Source organism: Pristiophorus japonicus, chromosome 8 (genome assembly GCF_044704955.1).
Source record: "Pristiophorus japonicus isolate sPriJap1 chromosome 8, sPriJap1.hap1, whole genome shotgun sequence".
Taxonomy (NCBI): domain Eukaryota; kingdom Metazoa; phylum Chordata; class Chondrichthyes; family Pristiophoridae; genus Pristiophorus; species Pristiophorus japonicus.
The window spans coordinates 57,167,211-57,182,342 of NC_091984.1; the positions used below are offsets into that span (position 1 = coordinate 57,167,211).

General features: G+C 46.4%; 1 protein-coding gene across 1 annotated transcript in view; it reads right to left on the bottom strand.

The window, feature by feature from the left end:
- Window positions 1–15,132, bottom strand: part of LOC139269124 (uncharacterized) — a 75,933-nt gene that overhangs the window by 34,269 nt on the left and 26,532 nt on the right. The window contains exon 3 of the mRNA XM_070888225.1: window positions 5,735–5,899. Coding sequence (XP_070744326.1) covers window positions 5,735–5,899 — 165 coding nt within the window. The remainder of the gene's footprint in view (window positions 1–5,734; window positions 5,900–15,132) is intronic.

The following is a 15,132-nucleotide window of genomic DNA, read 5'->3' on the forward strand; positions in this document are numbered from 1 at the left end:
TATTAATAATTGGGAAAAGCAAGATAGCGTAGATGCTAGAAATCTGAAACCAAAACATGCAAAGCCAAAAATAGATAGATCAATCAGCATCTGTGGAGAGGAGAACCAATTGTTGACTCTGAAAATACGAGAAAGTAACGCAGCTGAAAAGTTGACTGTCCTGTCTAAAGATGCTGAATGCAATTTCTGTTTTTGTTGAAAGTTAGGAAGTCGGGACCATGAAAGCTGATTTTTCTTTCAAAACAAAGAATAATAGAATGTGGAATAAATTACCAGGGAAGACGATCATTGAAGCAGACAGCATAAATGGCTTAAAAAAATAATCAAATGTGTTTCTGGAGACATTAAACAATATCGTGAAATGAGGTGGTAGAGTTGAAATTGATTAAAATGAGGTGGACTTGTTGGTCCAAATGATTTGTTCCTTTTTCTAAAAATTCGAAAAACATTTACATATATTGACCCAAAAAATAAATCTTGGCAACATGAATTTTGTGCGTATTGCATAAGCATTGGATGTTTCTGTATTCATACATACTGCAGAAAGCAATGATTCTCAAATTGTGGGTTATGATTACCCCGGGCAGGGGAATGTAAGGATTCAAGAGGACCTGGCAGGGGTTGCCAGAATTCTGCTCTCTGGTGCACTCCTCATTATCAATGCCAGCTCCAGCTTTGGTCTGTGAGCAGACCCTGCCAAGTGCTGTAAGCAGGGTTCCTGATTTTGCAATACATTTTGACAGTGAGGGGCACATCAGTGAGGGAGAGCATCTCTGTAATTGGGAAACTGGAGGAACAGCACCTCTGAACAGAGGGAAAGGAAAAGGTGTCTCGTGAACAAGGGATGGAGATGAGCACCTTTATGAAAGGGATGTGGGAAGAAGAGAGTGGTTGTGAACAGATAGATTGCATCTGCGAAGGGAGCTGAAGGAGCCTCTCTGAAGGTGAAAGGGTTAAGGAGAACCACTGTGGTGGAAGTGGATTTCAAAACAGACTCTTTGAAGATGTGGGAGAATGTCCCTGTAAAAGGTGAGGGAGACAAATAAATCTTAGAAACAAAGAAACATAGAAAATAGGTGCAGGAGTAGGCCATTCAGCCCTTCGAGCCTGCACCACCATTCAATAAGATCATGGCTGATCGTTCACCTCAGTACCACTTTCCTGCTTTCTCTCCATACCCCTTGATCCCTTTAGCCATAAGGGCCATATCTAACTCTCTCTTGAATATATCCAATGAACTGGCATCAACAACTCTCTGCAGTCGGGAATTCCACAGGTTAACAACTCTCTGAGTGAAGAAGTTTCTCCTATTCTCAGTCCTAAATGGCTTACCCCTTATCCTTAGACTATGTCCCCTGGTTCTGGACTTCCCCAACATCAGGAACATTCTTCCTGCATCTAACCTGTCCAGTCCCATCAGAATTTTATATGTTTCTATGAGATCCTCTCTCATCCTTCTAAACTTCAGTGAATACAGGCCCAGTCGATCCAGTCTCTCCTCATATGTCAGTCCTGCCATCCCGGGAATCAGTCTGGTGAACCTTCGCTGCACTCCCTCAATAGCAAGAACATCCTTCCTCAGATTAGGAGACCAAAACTGAACACAATATTCCAGATGAAGCCTCACCAAGGCCCTGTACAACTGCAGTAAGACCTCCCTGCTCCTATACTCAAATACCATTTGCCTTCTTCACCGCCTGCTGGACCTGCATGCCAACTTTCAATGACTGATGTACCATGACACCCAGGTCTCGTTGCACCTCCCCTTTTCCTAATCTTCCGCCATTCAGATAATATTCTGCCTTCGTGTTTTTGCCATCAAAGTGGATAACCTCACATTTATCCACATTATACTGCATCTGCCATGTGTTTGCCCACTCACCTAACCTATCCAAGTCACCCTGCAGCCTCTTAGCATCCTCCTCACAGCTCAAACGCCACCCAGCTTAGTGTCATCTGCAAACTTGGAGATATTACACTCAGTTCCTTCATCTAAATCATTAATGTATATTGTAAATAGCTGGGATCCCAGCACTGAGCCCTGCGGCACCCCACTAGTCACTGCCTGCCATTTTGAAAAGGACCAGTTTATCCCGACTCTCTGCTTCCTGTCTGCCAACCAGTTCTCTATCCACGTCAGTACATTACCCCCAATACCATGTGCTTTAATTTTGCACACCAATATCTTGTGTGGGACCTTGTCAAAAGCCTTTTGAAAGTCCAAATACACCACATCCACTGGTTCTCCCTTGTCCACTCTACTAGTTACATCCTCAAAAAATTCTAGACGATTTGTCAAGCATGATTTCCCCTTCATAAATCCATGCTGACTTGGACCGATCCTGTCACTGCTTTCCAAATGCGCTGCTATTTCATTTTTAATAATTGATTCCAACATTTTCCACACTAGTGATGTCAGGCTAACCGGTCTGTAATTACCCGTTTTCTCTCTCCCTCCTTTCTTAAAAAGTGGTGTTATATTAGCTACCCTCCAGGCCATCGGACCTGATCCAGAGTCGATCTTGTGATCGGAGAAGGGATAAAGAGGGCATCTGTGAAAGTGAGGGGGAAAAAAAGTGTCTTTATGAAGAGAGAGAACTTTTTGATGTGTAATTGGTAACAGATCCATTATCGTTATGGGAAAGGGAAGGGAAGGGAAGTCATGAAATTTCTTATTTCAAAAATAATTTCTTATTTGATTCCATGAAGCAAGCCTTATGGTGTTGTCCTGGTGAATCATGTAGAGGCCAACAGAATTTAATTTAGAAACACTATAGTAACAATCAAACATAATTGGGTCGCATGGTGATGCAGTGGCAGAAAAATAAATAAGTCTGATATTTTTCTGAAATGAAAGGAAATTGAGGAGAATTATTTGCAAAAATGAAAAAATTAAAGTTTCTAAATTTATAAATAAATAAAATACTCTTTGCACTAAAACATATGTAGGCGGCTCTCAGAATGTAGATATTGGTAAGTATTTGCAACTGAGAGCAGATAGCAGTATGAAAAGCAACAGTGTGATGTCATTACTGAAATGGAACTTCCAAGTTCTCTGGAAGAATACATCTTTACTGGTGCTTTTATAATATATGTACAATTCAAAATCTAGTTTTGTACAGCAGCTATAGGACTGAAACGTAAGCATTTAAAGTTCTCAACAGTTCAAATGTTCTCTTAACAATCCATCGTCTCAAATCAGTTTCTGGCACAGTCTGATATATAGATCGTTTGAGTGTGTAAGGAATTTGTCAGATTTTGAAGCAGGCACATCATTTATTTCACCGGGAAACATGTAAATATTCAGTGCTGAACGCAGTGAATTAGGAATGCATGCAAACATGCAATAAGCGCTGAATACAAATAAACAACATATAGAAGGAGAAACAGATGAGAGAGAGCACACTGAGGGAAATAACAAAAAGAGAGAGAATGTAGAAATCAAGTGAGCAGAAAGATAGCATATAGAGAGAGTAAAAGAGACAGAAGGAAAACAGGAAGAACATACAGAGAACAATGACAGAACAAGAAACAAAGAAAGAATCAACGCAACGGAGTAGAAACCAAATGAATGGAGACAGCAGGCAAAAGACTGGGTGGAGCAAAAATGCAACATAAATGAGAATAGAGACAGGCAACACACAGGACATAGATACTGTGCAAAGAAAGAGAGAGAACAGAGCTAGGACGCTAAGACAGAACAGAAACAAAGGGGGAGAAATTCCCCAGCGCCCCGATTGGGGGCAGTAACCATCTCAGGGTGTGACTTCCTGTGCCCGGCGTGGAAGTCCCGCCCCAGCCGCGAAATTGCAATTACCGCCCCTCAGAGGAAGTGGAACACAATCTCTCATGCTCCATTTCCTCTTGGGGTGTGTTCCGGGGCGGTCCTGGGGCGCATTGGTCAGCGCTACATGGCTGCTCCGAGTAGCGCTGACGTGTTTCAACGCCCCTCCCCTTCGATTAAAGGGGAGGGACGCTGCGCACTCTGCCAGGCCTCTGATGGCCTCCACTGGACCACAAGGGCGGCGTGGTGCCGGGGCCACGGCCCGGTACCCAAAGCGGAGTGTCGGGCTGCATGATGGCGGCCCGGACCACGCAATAGAAGAGGTCGGGCCGACCGATAATTCGGCCAAACCGGAAAGATAACGTCGCAGGCTGCTCCCAACCTCCCCTTTAACTTCCACCCCACGAGTGGAGGTCGGCCCGGTTTGCGACCTGCAAGGTGGGCGCTGACACCGCTTGTGGGGAGCTGGCCAATGTCTGCCATGGGGCGGAAAGAAGTTGGCACATGGCGACGAAGTCATCGCCGGTTGCGAGGTGGCCCGGGGCACTACCGGTGGGGCGCGGCGCTACCAGGCTCGCACCTCTGCTAACTCCCGTACAATTTCACGAGAGACGATAGTGGCCCCCCCCTGGGCGAAAACTGTCCCCCCCCCCCACCCCCCGCCCCGCTGCCAGGAGGCGTTAAGGGTGTCGCTAAACAGGGCAATTCCGACCCCAAAGTGTGCAAAGACAGAATGAGAGGGTGGGAAATTGGGGGACAGAATGAGAATGAGAAACAAACAAAATACAAAGAGATAACTGTCAGAAGAAAACAGAATTCAGCCCACGAAGATAGAGACACAACAAAGAGATAGCATGCAGCAAATGTTTCAATCCAAGATCAATTTCTTTGGATTTTAATAAGGTTGGGGCTTGAAAAGGGGAAAAGAAAATTATCAAATCTTTATAAAGTCAAATTTCATCTTCATACATTGATAATACAGAATTAATTTAAGTTTTAACATAGTTTTCTTCTCCCATTTTTATGCTATTTTCCCTTTTGTTTCCCTTGCTAAGTATTACCTTTTAAAGCCCCAACTATAAAAACACTGATGTACATGATTAAAACCATTAGTAATATATTACACACTTTAGCAAATACTTATCGTTTCACTTTAAAATACAAAACTTGAACATCATTTAAAATAATGTGCATAACAAATATAAGCTGCAGCCTTTGTTTATTCACAATATCAGATCACACAAATTTGTGACACTGCTAATTCATTTTAAAATGGCTCACTTCGATAAAGCATGTAATGACAACGTCGCAATTTTTTTTGAACCACTGCAGCAAACTACGGACAGCATCTGAGATCATAGTTAATACAATTCTACAACTTTTATTAGTATCAATAATCGGCCCTGATTATTATTATGGTAAACCACAATTTAATTTAAATTTTTATTTTATGTTCAATCTGAAATCTAACTTCCCTTGTGGACTCACTGAATCATGTGATTTCTGTACCAATACTTTCACAGTAGTCTCTCAGTTTTCAATTTGAATTTATATACCATTTTTAAATATCGTGAGCATTATTTTCATTTTATTGAGAATGCAGAATATATAATTCTAAAAATAAAAGATGGTAGGGATTTTTAAAAATCCTCATAATTTTGTAACTAAGGTGACATCTACAAGCCATTTTATTTTCAATCTTGTCATTTATATTCTTCTCTAATTCCTTTGGTTAAATTTAAATTACTGCTTATTCCAACCATGCAGAATGAATACAATGCATCTATATACCATACATGACTCCAACCATTGCAGATCTATTACCTGGTGCACTGACGATGGAATTGAAAGCTCTCTTGCTTATCTGGTATCAGTCATTTTTATATCAGATCAGTTGTATAGTCCGTCTGTGTCTCTCATTAGGTAATTTGCTGGAGTGGTAACCTTTACCCATAAACATATTAACTGGAATCTGGTTAATCTGAAATGTCAGCTCAATCTGCACAACTGTTGACCGAGAGTTGGAAGTAAACAATTCAGGATATGCTCCGAAGTAGATCAATAGTTTGTCTCTTGTCTCTTCATTACTGTTAAGCTTGAGAAATTCTCTCATTGCTGTTTGATGAGAAAATAAATGCCATACAATAAGATCAGCCTCCGCCATTTTAAAACAATGTCCCGAACGGCTTTCAAGTAACCCTTTTGATCTTTCAAACTTAATCATGTAAGATTACAAGAAAATGGCAGCTTAGTGGCATCAGCTTTGTGTGCAACACTTCTCCACCCATCCACACTTAAATACATTCTCACACAGCTAGTTAGTGTTAACCATGGCTCACTGATAACACTCTCAGCTCCAAGACAGAAGATTGTGGGTTCAAACCCCACTACAGAGATTTGAGCACATAACCTACACACATACTGCAGTGCAATACTAAGGGAGTGCTGCACTGAGAGGTGCTGCCTTTCAGACTGAAGTCCTGTTTACTCTATCTGGTGGACATAAAGGGCGAGAAATTCGGTTGTGTAGGGCCTCGGTTAGCGCCCCAGAGGGGCATTAATGCATCTCGAATGGCTTACCGTGCAGGTAGCAGCGCCCTGCCAGGAAATTTGGTTCAGGTTTATTGGTGGCGCAAAAAGCGACCACCTCGCTGTGTGTTTTCATTCAGATCATGACGTCAGTTGTCGTGCAATGACTCGCTAGTGTCCTGCTCGCAAATTAAGTGTCTCCGCCTCATTTAGCGTTTGCTGCTAATCATGCTGGAGAAACCAGGCGGTTCCAACTTCTTTAGGTGAAAGCTGGAGGCTATTTGAAGGGAGGAGGAATCGAATTAATTGGAGGTCACAGTGAGTGCAACGTTTTGACAGAGCACAGTGCGTGAACCTCTTACTTTGCAGCGGCAGGTTTATCTGACCTTGCAGGTTCCTAGCAACTTGACTTTCAGAGTTAAATGGGTATATTATTACCACGCCAGCGTCGCCTTCTACATGCTCTTGTTAAGCGGTGCCAAGGTAGAAGGGCTGTTAGCCATGTCGACTGAGGAGACGTCAGGACTGGAGGCCTTACACCCCACAGGTTTACCGGGAGTAACGCTCATACCTCGACATGTCGGAGGAGCAGTGTGTCAAAAGGCTGTGCTTCTGAAAGGAAGTCCTCACAACGATATGCATCTCCTACAGGCAGACCTTCAGCCTGACATCGACACCAGGACTGCGCTGGCCGTTGCAGTGAAGATCACTGTGGCACTGACCTTCTATGCCTCCAGCTCCTTCCAGGCTGCATCAGGGGACATAGCTTAATCATGTCTCTCAATTTGCTGCACATCCCTGCATTCGCGACGTGACACAGGCTCTGTACAGACAGAAAATGGAGTTCATAATGTTCCCAGGGATAAACACGATGAGCGGACATGTGGCTTTGCCAGGATAGTGGGCTTCCCGATGGTTTAAGGAGCCATTGACTGCATACACGTGACCTTGCGAGCACCATTTCAGAATGCAGAGATTTTCCGAAACAGAAAGGGATACCACTCCCTAAATCTGCAGCTATTGTGCGACCACATGCAGCGCATCCTCGAAGTGAATGACTGTTATCCTGGCAGCGCACATGATGCATTCATTCTGCGTGAGAGCACTGTGCCACGAATGTTTGAGCCACCAAGGGAAGGGCGTGTCTGGCTGCTAGGGGATAAAGGATACGGCCTAGCCGCCTGGCCAATGACCCCTCTCCACAGCCCCACCACCCAAGCGGAGCAACGCTACAACGACAGCCATGCAGCCACCCGCAACATAATCAAGCAGACAATAGGGGTGTTCAAGCACCGTTTCCAATGCCTGGACCGCTCTGGAGACAGCCTTCAATACTACCCTCAACAATGTGTCGCTATTCATTGTTGTATGCTGCATGCTGCGCAACTTGGCCATAATTAGGGCCCAGGCATTGCCAGTGGGAATTGCAGCCCCACCTCAGGAGGAGGAGGAAGCGAGGCCCCAAATGGCCAGCCACACGAGGAGGCTGAGCAGCAGCCATGGAGGAGGCACCGTGGCAATACTGCTGGTGCAAGGGCCACATGTCAGTGGCTCATAATGCATCGCTTCTCTTGAATGGAACAGGTTTACATTACATTCCAGGATACATTTCAATACCGATCACGAATCACGTTACATGTAGCACTATGCAGATGAAAGCAGTACACGGAACAGATGGGGATACATTTATATTTCTTTACAAGTTACTAAACAGTGCAGAGACTTTCATTATACATGGCACAACACAGGTGTTTTTCAGTACATGGTGCTCTATGCATACAAGCAGATTAACAAGTACAGCCCGAGGGGGGTCTGATTCCATCCCCTGGGTTTACCGTGGTGGAAGGGCCTTAAACTGTGGCTCTTCCCCATCGTGCCTTTGTGGCAACTGCACCAATCTTTAGTGCGTCCCTCAGCACGTACTCCTGGAACTTGTATTGCACCAGTCTGCAACACTCGGTCGTGGACATCTCCTTGCTCTGGAAGACCAGCAAGTTTCGGGAAGACCAAAGTGCGTCTTTCACCGAGCTGATGGCTCTCCAGCTGCAGCTCTCTAGTTAGCAGTTTTTTTTTACAAAAATATACTTTATTCATATAAAATTTTCACAATAAACTGGAAAATAGCTCAGTACATTGCGGTCAGCAATTCCATACAATTCGTTTGGATGCTGACAACAGTTCCATACAATGCACTAGCGTGCATTTCATTTCAAGGTACAGTTTAGTACATTCCGTAAATCACGTTACATGTAATACTGTGCAAATAAGAGTATTACATGGAGCAGATGAGAACAGTTTTACATTACATTCCAGGATACATTTCAATACCGATCACGAATCACGTTACATGTAGCACTATGCAGATGAAAGCAGTACACGGAACAGATGGGGATACATTTACATTTCTTTACAAGTTACTAGACAGTGCAGAGACTTTCATAATACATGGCACAACACAGGTGTTTTTCAGTACATGGTGCTCTATGTATACAAGCAGATTAACAAGTACAGCCCGAGGGGGGTCTGATTCCATCCCTTGGGTTTATCGTGGCGGAAGGCCTTAAACTGTGGCTCTTCCCCATCGTGCCTTTACGGCGACTGCACCAATATTTAGTGCGTCCCTCAGCACATACTCCTGGACCTTGGTTTGCGCCAGTCTGCAACACTCGGCTGTGGACATCTCCTTGCTCTGGAAGACCAGCAAGTTTCAGGAAAACCAAAGTGCGTCTTTCACCGAGTTAATGGCTCTCCAGCAGCAGATGATGTCTGTCTCGGTGTGTGTCCCTGGGAACAGTCCACAGAGCACAGAGTCCTGTGTTCCGGAGCTACTTGGGATGAACTTCGACAGTAACCACTGCATCTCCTTCCAGACCTGCCTTGCAAAGGGGCAATCCCGAAAGAGATGGATGACAGTCTCGTCCACACCACAGCCGACTCGGGGACAGAGTGCCGTGTCTCTGAAACCCCGGTTGTACATGAAGGATCTGATGGGTAGGGCCCTTCTCACCGCCAACCAAGCTACGTCTTGGTGCTTGTGTGAAAGCTCTGGTGATGAGACATTCTGTCAAACGAGTTTGACAGTCTGCTCGGGGAACTGCCGACAGGATCCATCATCTCCTTCTTTTGTAGGGCGTCTAGGACCTTGCGTGCCGACCACTGCTTTATGGCCTTGTGGTCAAAGGTGTTTTTCTTGAAAAATGTTTCCACGAAGGACAGGTGCTGAGGCATGGTCCAACTGCTCGGAGCGTTCCGCGGCAGCCTGGCCAGACCCATCCTTCGCAACACCGGGGACAGATAGAATCTCAGCACGTAGTGACACTTGGTGTTTGCGTACGAAGGGTCTATGCACAGCTTGATGCAGCTGCACACAAAGGTGGCCATCAGAATGAGGGCCACGTTCGGGACGTCCTTTCCCCCCTTGTCCAGAGATTTGTACATCATGTCTCTGCGGACACGGTCCATTTTCGATCTCCAGCCGAAATGGAAGATGGCTCGGGTGACTGCCACGGCACAAGAGCGGGGTATGGGCCAGACCTGCGTCACGTACAACACCGAGAGCACCTCACTCCTGATGACCAGGTTCTTTCCTGCAATGGTGAGTGAGCGCAGCTTCCACCATCCCAGTTTATGTTTGGCTTTAGCGATACACTCCTTCCAGTTTTTGATGGATGCCCCGTCCGCTCCGAACCATATTCCCAACACCTTCAGGTAATCTGACTTCACCTGTAGGTTACCGCTCTTTAAGTGCATATCCAAGTACCTTTTAAATGTGATGAGGGTTTCTATCTCTACCACCCTTTCAGGCAGTGAGTTCCAGACTCCCACCACCCTCTGGGTGAAGAAATGATTCCTCATCACATTAAAGGCACTATAGAAACGCAAGTTGTTATGGCAGAAAGTTACTGAGCATGAAGGAGCTAGTGTGAACTGGAGAGATGTAATGTGAACCTGTTCTTATCGGCTCCATGCAATACCCTTATTTGCACAGTACTACATGTAACGTGATTTACGGATTGTACTAAACTTACCTTGAAATGAAGTGTACGCTAGTGCATTGTATGGAACTGCTGTCAGCATCCAAACGAATTGTATGGAATTGCTGACCGCAAGATGCTGAGCTATTTTCCAATGTATTGTGAAAATGTTATATGAATAAAGTATATTTTTGAAAAAAAGAAAAAAAAAAGCTTTTCTTGAATGGAGGAAGCTGACGGATGCAGCTGATATTGTCCAGGCTATGTCGTCTTCTTCTTCTTAGGCGGTCGCTCGTATCAAGGCCCTAAGACAATGGCACATCTCGGTGAAATTCCACATTACTACACAAGAATGCAAACGGTCAAATTAACATTTTATTCGCTGCATCAAAAGTTTCGCCTCAAACAGCACACCAACAACCCCTCACCAGCAATGAATAAAAAATTTAATAAAATGCCCCATGAAACAGCATAACACACATTCAACTTCAGCAATATGTGTACAATTCCCCCTGTCATTCGTAATTCCACACCAGCTACCATGTGCCATATTAGGCCCAGACCCCTGCACCAATAGCAGGCGTCATACAACAGCAATGAGATATTTACAATGATATTTACAGAATAAGAACATAAGAACATAAGAAATTGGAGCAGGAGTAGGCCACCTGGCCCCTTGAGCCTGCTCCGCCATGTAATAAGTTCATGGCTGATCTGATCATGGACTCAGCTCCACTTCCCTGCTCACTCCCCATAACCCTTTATTTCCTTATCGCTCAAAAATCTGTCCATCCCCGTCTTAAATATATTTAATGACCCAGCCTCCACAGCTCTCTAGGGCAGAGAATTCCATAGATTTACAACCCTTTGTGTCCTCCTCACAATTTGCTTTCCCACCCATCTTTGTATCATCAGCAAACTTGACTACATTACACTCGGTCCCTTCATCCAAGTCATTAATATAGATTGTAAATAGTTGAGGATCCAGCACCGATCCCTGTGGCACCACACTAGTTACTGTTTGCCAACTGACATCTGTCCATGGTGGCCAAAGCCTTGAGATTTGCTCAGCGATATGCCACCCCTTTCCTTAACCCTCCTCCCACGCCTACAGCTCCTCCTTAATGGGGCCGCAATGTCTGCAGCAAGGCTGCTGTATCTGTAAGGTAGACACGACAAATAGTTTAGCAGGACGCCCTGGACCAGCTCTGGGTCTGGAAGGCCCATCTGCAGACTGCACTGCCTCAGCATTGGCTCCAGCAGTCCCGGATGGCTCGGGTGTAGACCGCGGCTGGTGCAAAAGCGGAGTGGCAGTGGTGGGATCCGGAATGCTGTCTTCTTGAGCAAGGACAGTGTTGTGTATCTGTAAAGCATCCACTTCCATGTTCCGCCACCAGGGAGCACATCCCCTGAAGTATCAAGGGATCCCAGCATCCCTTGGGAGCACTCTGTATAAGCCGGCCCCTAAGGCCTGTTCCTCACTCTGGAGTGTCTTAATAAAGACTGAGGTCACTGTTACTTTAACCTCCCTGTGTGCAGTCTCATCTGTGTTAGGAACTCAATAACTGGCGACGAGTATACGAATCCAACGCAAAGATGCAGCAAACTGTAGGCATCCTGGAGAAGTTCTCGGAGGGTGAGGACTGGGAAGTCTCTGTCAAACGGCTAGACCAGAACTTTGTAGCCAACAAGCTGGACGGAGAACGAAACTCTGCAAAAAGGAGAGCGGTCCTCCTCACGGTCTGTGGGGCACTGACCTACAGCCTCAAGAAGAATCTTCTGGCTCCAGTGAAACCCACAAATAAGGCGTATGAGGAGCTGTGTACACTGGTTCGGTAGCATCTTAACCTGAGGGAGAGCGTGCTGATGGCGAGGAATCGGTTCTACACGTGCCAACGATCTGAAGGTCAGGAAGTGGCGAGCTACATCACCGAGCTAAGGTGACTTGCAGGACAATGTGAGTTTGATGGCTACCTGGAGCAGATGCTCAGAGACTTGTTTTACTGGGCATTGGCCACGAGACCATCCGACGAAAACTTTTGACTGTAGAGACACTGACCCTCAGTAAGGCCATTGCAATAGCACAGGCATTTATGTCCACCAGTGATAACACCAAACAAATCTCTCAGCACACAAGTGCTCGCAATGTTCATAAATTAACTGGAACTGTATTTGCGAGCAGAAATGTACAGGGCAGAAACCACGAGTCTGCAACTGCCAGCAGGCCTCAGGTGACCCAGATGACTCAGAGTCCACAACAAAGGATGAATGCAAGGCAATTCACACATTGTTGGCGTTGTGTCGGCTTCCATTCAGCCTATTCATGCCGCTTCATAGCGTATGTTTGCAAGAGCTGTGGAACAATGGGACACCTCCAACGAGCTTGCAAATGAGCTGCAAGCTCTGCAAAACCTGTTAAATACCATGTGACAGAGGAAGATTGGTCCATGGTGGATCAAAGCAATTTCAAGCCTCAGAGAGAGGAGGCAGATGCTGAAGTACACGGGGTGCACACATTTTCGACGAAATGTCCACCTATAATGCTTAATGTAAAATTGAATGGCTTACCCGTAGCCATGGAACTGGACACTGGCGCTAGCCAATCCATCATGAGTAAAAAGATGTTTGAGAGACTGTGATGCAACAAGGCACTCAGACCAGCCCTGAGCCCCATCCACACGAAACTGAGGACGTACACCAAAGAGCTCATCACTGACCTGGGCAATGCCATGGTCAAGGTCATCTACGAGGGCACGGTGCACGAGCTGCCACTCTGGATTGTCCTGGGCAATGGCCCCACACTGCTTGGAAGGAGCTGGCTGGGCAAAATCCGCTGGAACTGGGATGACATCCGAGCGCAGGCCTCATGTACCCAGGTTCTTAGCAAATTTCCTTCCCTTTTTGAGCCAGGCATTGGAAACTATTCCGGGGCGAAAGTGCGGATCCACTTGGTCCCAGAGGCACGACCCATTCACCACAAGACGAGAGCGGTACCTCACATGATGAGGGAGAGAGTGGAAATCGAGCTGGACAGGCTGCAACGAGAGGGCATCATCTCCCCAGTGGAATTCAGCGAGTGGGCCAGCCCGATTGTTCCAGTACTCAAAAGTGATGGCACGGTCAGGATTTGCGGCGATTATAAAGTAACTATTAATCGTTTCTCGCTGCAGGACCAATACCCGCTACTTAAAGCTGACGACCTATTTGCAACACTGGCAGGAAGCAAGACGTTCACCAAGCTCGACCTGACTTTGGCCTACATGACACAGGGGCTGGAGGAGTCTTCGAAAGGCCTCACCTGCATCAGCACGCACAAGGGACTGTTCATCTACAACAGATGCCAGTTTGGAATTTGGTCGGCTGCAGCGATCTTCCAGAGAAACATGGAGAGCCTACTCAAGTCGGTACCACGCGCGGTGGTTTTTCATGACGCCATATTGGTCACGGGTCGGGACACCATCGAGCACCTACCAAACCTGGAGGAGGTCCTCCAGCGATGGATCGCGTAGTGCTGCGGCTGAAGAGTCGAAATGCGTCTTCATGGCAACAGAAATGGAGTTTTTGGGGAGAATGATCACGGCGAACGGCATTCGGCCCGCAAACGCCAAGAGAGAATCTATCAGGAATGCACCCAGGCCACAGAACCTCACGGAGCTGCGGTTGTTCCTGGGACTCCTCAACTATTTTGGTAACTTCCTACCGGGGTTAAGCACCCTCTTAGAGTATGGGGAAAAAACCAAATAATTGCTTTAGAGAAAGCCAGAAACATTTTATGCTCCAACAAGCTGCTTGTATTGTATAACCCGTGTAAAAGACTTGTGCTAGCATGTGATGCGTCGTCGTACGGAGTCGGGTGTGTATTACAACAAGCTAACGTTGTGGGGAAGTTGCAACCTGTCGCCTATGCCTCCAGGAGCTTGTCTAAGGCTGAGAGGGCCTGCAGCATGATTGAGAAAGAGGCATTAGCGTGTGTGTTCGGGGTAAAGAAAATGCATCAGTACCTGTATGGCCTCAAATTTGAGCTGGAAACTGATCACAAGCCCCTCATATCCCTGTTCACTGAAAACAAGGGGATAAATACCAATGCCTCAGTCCGCATACAAAGGTGGGCACTCGCGCTATCAGCGTATAACTATACCATCCACCACAGGCCAGGCACAGAGAACTGTGCGGATGCTCTCAGTCGGCTACCATTGCCCACCACGGGGGTGGAAATGGCGCAGCCTGCAAATTTGTTGATGGTGGTGCAGCCCGCAGACTTTTTGATGGTCATGGAAGCGTTTGAAAATGATAAATTGCCTGTCATGGCCCGCCAGATTAGGACTTGGACCAGCCAAGAGCCTCTGCTGTCCCTAGTAAAAAACTGTGTACTGCATGGGAGCTGGGCCAGCATCCCCGTTGAAATGCAAGAGCCAATCAAGCCGTTCTAGCGGCGAAAGGACGAGCTGTCCATTCAGGCAGACTGCCTGTTGTGGGGTAACCGTGTAGTGCTACCCAAAAAGGGCAGGGAGACGTTCATCTCGGATCTCCACAGCACACACCTGGGTAGAGTAATGATGAAAGCGATAGCCAGATCCCACGTGTGGTGGCCTGTAATCAACTCTGACTTAGAGTCCTGTGTACGGCAATGCAGCGTAGGTGCTCAGTTGAGCAACGCGCCCAGAGAGGCACCACTAAGTTTGTGGTCCTGGCCCTCCAGACCATGGTCGAGGATCCATGTCGACTATGCCGGCCCGTTTCTCGGTAAAATGTTCCTGGTGGTGGTGGATGCTGTCATGTATTTCACCATCTTGTAATGACAATAGTTATGTAACTGTAACTCATGCACACTGTACCTGTACCCTT